General features: G+C 50.5%; 1 protein-coding gene across 1 annotated transcript; it reads left to right on the top strand.

Annotated features, from left to right (window-relative positions):
• Nucleotides 1-3,829: 3,829 nt before the first annotated feature.
• On the top strand, nucleotides 3,830-6,810 carry LOC133216354 (myosin regulatory light chain 2A, cardiac muscle isoform-like). Its single transcript, XM_061360987.1, has 6 exons — nucleotides 3,830-3,981; nucleotides 4,278-4,353; nucleotides 5,182-5,286; nucleotides 6,321-6,396; nucleotides 6,479-6,527; nucleotides 6,614-6,810. The coding sequence occupies exons 1-6, from the start codon at nucleotides 3,946-3,948 to the stop codon at nucleotides 6,710-6,712; spliced, it is 441 nt and encodes a 146-aa protein (XP_061216971.1). The 5' UTR covers nucleotides 3,830-3,945; the 3' UTR covers nucleotides 6,713-6,810.
• Nucleotides 6,811-9,427: the final 2,617 nt, after the last annotated feature.

Here is a 9,427-nt window from a genome sequence, read left to right as displayed (position 1 = left end):
TGGGGGAGTGGGCGCTCTGGGGACCTCTGGAGGGGCTGCGGGAACAGGAGGAGGAATGTAAGGAGGCGGGATCAGAAGGGTTTCTTCTAACTCTTCCTTCTTTTTCTTTTGTTTAGTTTTTATTTCATTCAGCGGATAAAGTCTAGCTCCTGGTCTTTCTAGCCACACTTCCGCATACTGACTCTCCTCCGGGTTAAGGGGTTTTTTATTATTAACCCAGAGGTTTAATTGCTGTCTTACCCAATCTTCTTCTGACCCATAGACTGGCCAAAAGACATTTTTAGAAATCTTCTTCCCTCCCCATATCTTAGTACAATATTCTATCATTTTCTGCTTATCTTTCCCTAAGGTTCCAGGGAAATATCTCCAATTGTCTAAGATATATGCCAGAGGGGTATTCTTAGGTACAGTGGGTACCCTTCCCATGGGAGTCGAAGGCTTGCTGCCCTTCGCCCCCATCTTCTGGAATATCCACAAACACACACTCACTCACTCCTCTTGTTCCTGGCCCAGTCCCTCGCGGGAGATGGGAAACGCAGTACTTAAGGGTCCACACTCGCTTGGTTCAGTATATCGAACCTCTCATTCGTTATATTCCAGGAAACCCAATCCCGCCCGAACGGCAAACCCGCGAGCAAATTCGCAATATACTTACGCGTCCTGCGTCTTCGTCCGGACTCCCGTGCACAGAATTTTATGGGATTTTACCGGTTTCTCCTTTGCTCATTATTCTAGAATTTAGGTTCGTCGGTAAGGTTGGGGTAAGCTATTGGTCGCGGGGCCGCGAAATGTCGCGGGGCGCCTCCCCGGAGGACCAAAGCCCACCATTCCTTATCCGAGTCACGGCACCAGAAATTGTTATAAATTGTGACCACAAATGGATCATAATCCAATTAAAATTTTATTAATTATAGCAAGTAGAATATGAGCAAAACAGCGCTGGACGACAGGGGAGTCTGCGCTCCGCCAACTGCCGCCCTGAGCAGTTCAAACAGCCCTCTTTTATACATCTTTTATGCTTGCAGAAGCATTACACAGCATTTTTTATGTTTGCAGAAGCGATATCTGGTCCGGCCCAGACACGGACAGGATCGACAGACCGAGAGCTTCCCCTCGACTCTGTGGGCGGTGGTGCTCGGTCGCTCCCAGTCGGTGTAAGCGATTGCGGTTATCTCATCTTACAGACCGAGAGCTTCCCCTCGACTCTGTGGGCGGTGGTGCTCGGTCGCCCCCAGTCGGTGTAAGCGATTGCGGTTATCTCATCTTGTGCAGGCTATGTCTGGTGGTTGTTTGCAGAAGCAATTTCATATCTTTTATTGCCTAACTTTTACATCGAGCTTAACATAAGTCTTAATAAACAATATCCCTAGTTCTGAGTTTCTTACATCACGCAACTTTTTCTCACTTAGAAATCAGAACCTAATTTAAAACCGCAGGATCACAGAAACATCTTTTTTGAAGGTACCCGGATATGAAATATTTCAAACAATAGCAAACCAGACATGTAAAAGCGAAACGTCAAGCTCCCACAGGCTACGCCTTCAACATCATCATTGATAGGCAGAGAGTTCAACAAGCATTCAGCATTCAAAGTACCTGCTCCAACTTCTTGCTCTCCTTCAAGGCTGTTTTTGATACTGCCGTATTGCTCCTCAGTTGCCCGGTTGCCACGCATTTGAGACAGAATTCTCCGTGCCCTCTGAGCCTGGCCTTTCTGGATGAGCCAGCGGGGACTTTCGGGAAGGAGCAGGAACCCAAAACCCTGTCTGTGTAAGTGCCGGAAGAGCCGAGAGGCCCCGCAGGGCCCTGGAAATCAGACGAGCCCCGCACTCCGAGCGGCAGGGACGGAGGAGGAGCGCGCCCCTCTCGCCGAGCCGAGGAAGGAAGGAGCGGAGCCCGGCCCCCGGCAGTGCGACAACAGCTTGTGCCGAGGGCTGGTTCTCAGCGGAGCGCAGCGGGGGAGCTGCTCCGCCCCGAGCCAGCCCCTGACCAGAGGCAGGGCGCCTACGAAGGGTTGAGCGCCGGGCGCACCTCTCTGATCTACAATCTCATGCCAGGTTAATTCTCCCAGAAGAACCAAAGCTGCATTATGGAGCACACAGAATCATATCATACAATGGGTTTTGTTGGAAGGGACCTTAAAGAGCATCACATCTGGTTCCAACCCCCTGCCATCACAGTGTTAAAAAGGCAGGGACTGACTTCAGTACAAAAGAAACATCCTGCCCAAGACAGCCTTCCGATACAGGAAAGGTCTGCCTGAATATCAAGGCTTTGACCTTAAATATTTGGGCCTCTTACAGCAGTGTCTGAGGAGAGCGTCTGAACAGCAGAACAACAAGGAGAATTGCCTTTCTGGCAAGGCAGAAACACTTTTCAATACTCATTTTTCCTCACAGGGAAAATTCCCCTCCCCAGTCCCAAGGGAAAGCCTGTAAGGAAAATAATCAGTTGTTTGTCTCTGCGCTGCACCACCTGACTTGTTCAGTTTGGCAAGTGACTGGCTTCAGGTATTTCTTGTGGGAAATAGAATTCACCCCCTGGGAGATTTACTTCTTTGCTTAATAAACCTTTCATATCTATTATTGAGGGTTTGAGCGGTGAGAGCAAAGTTACCTTTGCACAGAGCAAACTCCTCAAGTCCTGGGGATTTAGCACAAAGTCCTGCAGTAAATCCACACAAATTACAGTCTTTCCATAACAAATCAAGCAGGCAGTGAGCAGAGCCAGCTTTTCAGGCCCTGGAAATACCACACCGCCAAAAAACTCAAGAGTCATCCTCTGGTCTGCCGGTGAAGGCAAAAGACCCACCTCTTCCCTTTCACTGCCATACAGGCAGAGCAACAGGCAGCAGCAGCAGCAGCACAGTGTATGGGAACACAGAAGCCCATTTTTGATGGGTCAAGAGCAGAGGATGTCTGACACAGGGCACAGACACAGGCAAGGACCTCAGCATTCTGTGGGAACCTTAGGAAGGCCAAGGGCAAGGTTTTGCATGTGGGTTGGGGCAATTCCACGCACAAGCACAGGCTGGGGGAGAATGGATTGAAAGTAGCCCTGAGAAGAAGCACTTGGGGGTGCTGGGCCTGGCTTCAGTGGGCGCTTGAGCCCAGAACCCCTCTGTGTGCTGGGCTGCACCCTCAGAGCGTGAGCAGCAGGTCAAGAGAGGGGATTCTCCCCCTCTGCTGTGCTCTGGGGAGACCCCCCTGCAGTCCTGATCCAGCTCTGGGGCAACAGCACAAGAGGAACGTGGAGCTGCTGGAGCAAGTCCAGAGGAGGAAATGGAGACGCTGCGAGGGCTGCCTGGCAGCAAGGAACACTGCTACAACATTCCCAATGGAGCTGTACATGGACTATTAAAGTTCATGGATCACACGAGCGAAGAGCTGAAGTTCACACCCACGGAGCTCTGGAAGCAATACTGCAGTGGCAAGAGGACAGCTAGAAAAGCTGACAACTTGTCCCTTAGTTCAGGCTCATCGGTCAGTGGCACCACAGGCAAGAACCACCTGGGGGGTTCAGAAAACTGGGTTAGACATCAGGCTGCCCACAGGAGCAGCACTTGGCTCCTTGCAAAACAGCCTTCTACAGGACTAAGACACACGGGGAGAAACCGGGACAGGAAGCAGACTTCCACACAGCTACTCCTGAACCCAACAGAAGAGCAGAACCCTGCAAGTGCACGTGGGCTTCCTCCTGCTCCAGGTACAAAGCTCTGGCTGCCACAACCCAGCTGAAGAGATGCTGACAGCACTGCAGTTTGCTCAGCCCACAGATGAAAGGCCCTGCCAGTCTTACACAGCACGGGACACTCTCACAGGGTAGTTTCATGCTTTTGTTCCACGCCATAAAAAGCCAGTGAATTAGTGATACATACTTGAACCCCTGCAGGCACCCAAGAAAGCCAAGAAGAGGATTGAAGGTGCTAATTCCAACGTCTTCTCCATGTTTGAGCAGGCCCAGATCCAGGAATTCAAAGAGGTAGGTGTGTTTGGATGACCGAGCGTCCATGATGTGATGTGACCTTCAGCTCTTCATGATGTTCCCCCTGCATGGCTGGCACATGGTGCTGTACAGCGTTAGGGTTTGCCATAGGAAGCCATCACCCCACAACACCCAAGGGTGCAGGGGTTTAGGATTGCTGCTGGATTTGGGTGATGGTTGTTGCTCCATCTTGTGAGGGCTCAAGGTGCCCTTGTCCCATCCAAGTGGAAGGGAGGAGGAGGAGGATGCTAAAGCCTCTACCTGTGCTCCCTGTCCTCCTCTTGTGCTTCCAGGCATTCACCATCATGGATCAGAACCGGGATGGCTTCATCGACAAGGCAGATCTGAGAGACACCTTCGCTGCACTCGGTGAGCCCCCCTTTAGGATCCTCCCTAACAGCTTAGACAGTATCAGACCTATGATGTGAGAAACCAGCTGTGAGCCCCCATTTAAGCAAGCCCCAGCAGTAACTGGACCTGCTGCTTCACTGAAAACCTCCTGATCCAAACCCACTTCTGTTAGCTCTGTGTGGGAGCAGATCCCACAGCAGCAGGCGTTTTATCCCAGAGATCCAGCTGCTGGATTGTACATGGCCAAATTCTCCCTGCTTTCTCCTAGTTAAGAAGGACCTGGTTAGGCTCATCCCACAGCAGCCCTGGGTGTACGGGCATTAGGGGCATTTATGGGCTTTGTGGGAAGCTGTGAAGTTGTGAGCTTGACTCTGATCACAGAGGCCAGCATGAACCAGTGATGGGGATGGGGAGTCCCAAAGACACCCAACCTCATGTAAAAGGATGTAGGCATTCAGTCCTGTTCACTTCTGACACAGGGAGGAGCAGCACTGTTGGTTTCAACCCAAAACATCTTCCAAGGAGGGCTGAAGCAGGCTGCTCCATAGGGCAGTGAGGGAAGGAAGCAGCACAGCTCAGCCCTTTGAAGCCCTCTTGTATGATCCTGAGGCTGGCGAAAGCAGAGATGGAAATGATGAAAATCAGCACAAGATTCTCCCATCCTCACTTCTTCATTGCCCTTCCTTGTCAGAGGTGGTTCCCCAGGGCTGTGCTGCTTCAGATGGGGGAAAATCCTCTGGGAAAGGCTCCCATGGTGTGTCTTTTAGCCTGCAGCAATAGAGCAGAGCCTGGAGGGCTGCACATCTCTGCAGCTGGACATGGACACCCATTGCTGCTCTCCCCTAGGGCGCCTCAACGTGAAGAACGAGGAGATTGAGGAGATGATAAAGGAGGCGCCCGGCCCCATCAACTTCACCGTGTTCCTCACCATGTCTGGGGAGAAACTCAAGGGTGAGAGGGCAGCTGAGGGGTCAGCAGGCACTGATACCATCACCAATATCCTGTCCGACCTGGGGGAGCCACACAGCTTCCAGGGAGATCCCTCAAATGGTCCTTGGAGGCTTCAGATGGGAGCTGCTAAAGGAAAGCAAGTGGCACTGGCTGCTGTACTGTGGCATGCAGAACACGGGAAGTGGGATGCTCCCATATCATGGCCAAGAGGTCAAACCTGGGGCCAACCATGGGATACTTGTGAAATGATCTCCCTCTCCCATTCCTCCCACACCCCTTAGTGCCACCTTCTCCCTATGGCAGCACAGGGACCCCCCAAAGATAGAGGCTATGGTGGGGTCTTCACCAGCCGCAACCTCTCTTCGCAAGAATTCCAGTTCTTATCCTCCAAATCGTGGACCTGGGTGCTCTCCCTGTCCTCAGACATCACAGATAGGACCAAGAGCATCATGTACCCAGAGCAAGTGTCCCCAGTGAGATCCCTGCACCCCAAAATTCACACTGATTTGCAATAGAGTCTCAGACAGGGCTGGTGCTGCCCATCTGGAGACCTGGATCTCATTCCGTGTCTCTCCAAGCTGTTGTGGGGTGTGAGCAGGTCTCCGTGCCTCAGTTTCCCCAACCTTTAAGAACCACAACAGGCTGCAATGCTGCTGCCCCCATAAGAAGGGATAAAGAGATCCCGCCGTGCCTCTGAGCCTGCTGACACACAGCCCAAGGCACGCAGCCTCCCTGCAGCTCTCCAGGAGGAATTGCAGCCCCAAAAGCCTGGAGCTCTATAAATACACCCAAAGATAAGACAGACGCCGGCTGCCAGGCGGTGGTGACAGCCTGCTCTGCAGCCACACCACAGCCCTGCCTCTGCTCCTCACCAGCCACCACCTCCACTTGAGGCCCCAGCTGCAGGGTCCACATTCCTGTGGCAATGATGCTTCCCAGCCTTCCCTTTCTACCCCAACGGCTGTGGGAAGCAGGAGGCTGGAGTTGGTTTCCTCCTCCACTGCACCCAATGACTGTGCCCATGTCACCCGCAGGAGCAGACCCGGAGGAGACGATCCTGAATGCATTCAAGGGGTTCGATCCAGAGGGAAAAGGGCTGAAATCTGCCTAGTGAGTGCAGGGGTTGCCCAAGGGGAGGGCGGGTGTCCTCACTGAGGCCTCCCTGGGGCTCACCACACTCTCTTGGTTGCAGCATCAAAGAAACGCTGATGACACAGGGCGAGAGGTTTTCCCAGGAAGAGGTACGAGCTCCTTCCCTCCATCCCGACAGACCCCCAGCCACAAACCCCTCCTGTGCCACTTTTCCAAGCTGTCTCCTTCCCCACAGGTCGAGCAGATGTTCGCAGCCTTCCCTCCGGACATGTCTGGCAACCTGGATTACAAAAACCTCGTCCATGTCATTCCACACGGCGAAGAGAAGGACTAACTGGGCACTGCGAGATCGCCTCTCTGGCTCCCACATGTTCCGTGGGGAGCGTGTGAATGGCATCCACATTAAACTGCCTTTTGGCAAGAAGAAATTCAGCCGCTGGTGTGAACAGTGCTTGGGCTTGTGTGGTGTGCCTGTGTGGCAGCTGCAATCTGTTTTGCTCATGGAAAAGCAGCACTGCCTCAGCACCCGGACACCCTGGAGATGCCTGTCATTGGGAGAACAGGCACTGCCAACGTGGGGACAGAGACAGAACCAATATAGGGAACAAACTAAGGATTCATATCCGCTTCTCTCCTTTCCTTGCACAGGGGAGCTGTGGGCTGAATCCCAAGAGCTATGATAATCCCTTCCTCATAAGCTGGAGCGTGTGCCCAGCTTCTTCCCAGGGAATTTTGTTGGCAAAAATCTGAAGACGAGAAGAGGTGAGGAGCTGATGAGGGGCGCGTGGCAGGGCAGGTGTGTTGCAAAGCTGCAGCCAGCCCCAGAGGAACTCACCAGGCAAAAGAAATGGGCAGTGATTCAGAGAAAACTCCAGGAACAAACTTGCCAACAAAGTTTTCAAGCTGACAAGCAGGTATTCTTTATTGCGGCGCTGGGAGACACGGGGGATAACTCCTCCTAACGTATGTCCCCCTATTGCTATACAAGCCAACCCTATATAGTCCCTGGGCATACATACATATTCATGAGGCTACGTATGGATTACATCATTTTCCAGAGAGCTCCCCGCATGCGTACAGAATTGTGGTGGTCTCTGAGGGTCGTTTACTTTTTCCAACAATCTTCATCACTTCTGGCAGCCTTTGAAGCACACACAGTAGATGCTCATACCAGTTTAATTGGTTCGTTAGCACCACAGACATAATAATCCTCCTATCCTCCTACTTATCAGTTAGTTTAACTGTAGCCCATCCTGGACACCTGCCATTCCCAGATACTCCTTATCCCTGTGTCCTGTTCTTCTAGACTGTTTTTCTTAAAACTAGGCCAACTATAGCGATTTATCTTGTGAGAATTCTCACTATGTTCTCTAGTTGTACTCTATTTTTTTCTCTATGTATCATGCACCTCAGTAATTTTTCATTGCTACTGTTACAAAGCCATCAAACTTAACATTACTTAAAACTACTTATAAAGGTTTTTATATCCCATTTTGTGATTTTGTGCCCCTTTGTCTCAGCAGAGATCCCTTGAAAGTCTGCTATTGGCCCGCAGACGTCCAGGTCTGCATCTGACCGGTGACACAGCACGCATGCTGGAGGGGAGAGAACAAATGCCACTGGGAATGAGCACCTCTGTGGGGCCGGGGACACGTCCCGGGGGATTGCCCCCAAGGGCTGCTCTGTCCATGCCTACCTGGCTGCTGGGCAGGGCTGGAAGCCTTGGGGAGGAAAGGGCATTGCAGGCACGGGTGTCCCAGTGGGTGCCCACTGCCCAGCTGGGTCCCACTTGCCAAAGACAGTAGGGGCCCTCCCAGAGGGTGGCGTGGGAGCTCCTGACACCCCCTGCCAATGCTCCTGGCCCCACGCTGACCGCCCCAAGAGTCCCTCTGAAGCCTGTAGGAGGGGGACTTTGCTCTCACCCTGCTCCATCGACTCGGGTGTCTTACACCTCCTTGCGGATGTGTCAGACATGAACGGTGGGTGTTTGGAGAGTCCCCGTCCCAGCATTGCTGGGGCGTCTTCCCCAAATGCTCCTCTGCTACCTCTGAGGGAGAAGCGAGACGTGGGTGAGCTTGCAGCGCATCCATGAAAACGGCTCCCATTTTTTCAACTGCTTTGGCTAATTCTTTTGAAACTGCAGGGTCTATAGTACTGGAATCTCTTAGCAATGAGCCTTTCTTCACTTTCCTAAAATTAAGATTTATTGTTAACTATTTGTTGTACAAGACATCTGCAACTATTATCACAGTACTGGCTTTCCTCAACATAATAAATGTACAGACACTTTTTGGTACACTAATAAACAGAAAGCTTTAAACGTTATTGAGCAAGGTCTGCTCAGTATGTACACTGCTGAGTATGTATACTGCAGTTCTAAATGACTCAAACACAATAAACTCTGAACACAAGAAAGGAGATGCTTCCTAAACATGATTATTAAAAAAATGACACAAAAAAGGTGCCTTAGGAAAACTTGCCATAGCATCACAGAATGATTAGGGTTGGAAAGGACATCAAAATTATCTAGTTTGAGCAGTATACCACATAAGGATCATCTAAGATGTACTGCAAGCAATTGAACTAAATGGTAAAACAGCCTAAAATTTCATATATACTAATATAGTTTTCGTTCTATATATATACATTATCTTAAGTACTCATCAGAAAAGCCTGACTGCATTATTTTAATCATTGCTAAAATTTATTCAACATAAAGGTCACCACTAACACCACAAAAACCCATTGCAGTTCTAAAGTGAAGCAGGGGGGGAAACGTTAAATTCCCCCATTGATAGCTAGTAAATTTAGGCAGAAGAATTGTACCCTAAACCGTAGAACACAAAAAGTTGTATATGTGTTCAAAAAATGCAATTAAAGTAAAATTTTCTAATGCCCTCAACAATAATAAAAATACTGTATTTTTATCCCTCTTTCCATTCAATTGCATGACTTCATGTCCACTGGACCAGCAACCACCATGAAATCAAACAACATAATTTTTTTGTCATAAAAAGGCAAGTAATTTGAAGCTATGCATAACAGATGA

The sequence above is a fragment of the Neopsephotus bourkii genome, unplaced genomic scaffold (genome assembly GCF_033783945.1).
Source record: "Neopsephotus bourkii isolate Nb327-2 ecotype Australia unplaced genomic scaffold, CSIRO-AGI_Nbou_v1 NB_1039, whole genome shotgun sequence".
NCBI lineage: Eukaryota > Metazoa > Chordata > Aves > Psittaciformes > Psittacidae > Neopsephotus > Neopsephotus bourkii.
Note: the sequence above shows the minus strand (reverse complement) of the source record. Positions and strands in the feature narration are given on the sequence as shown.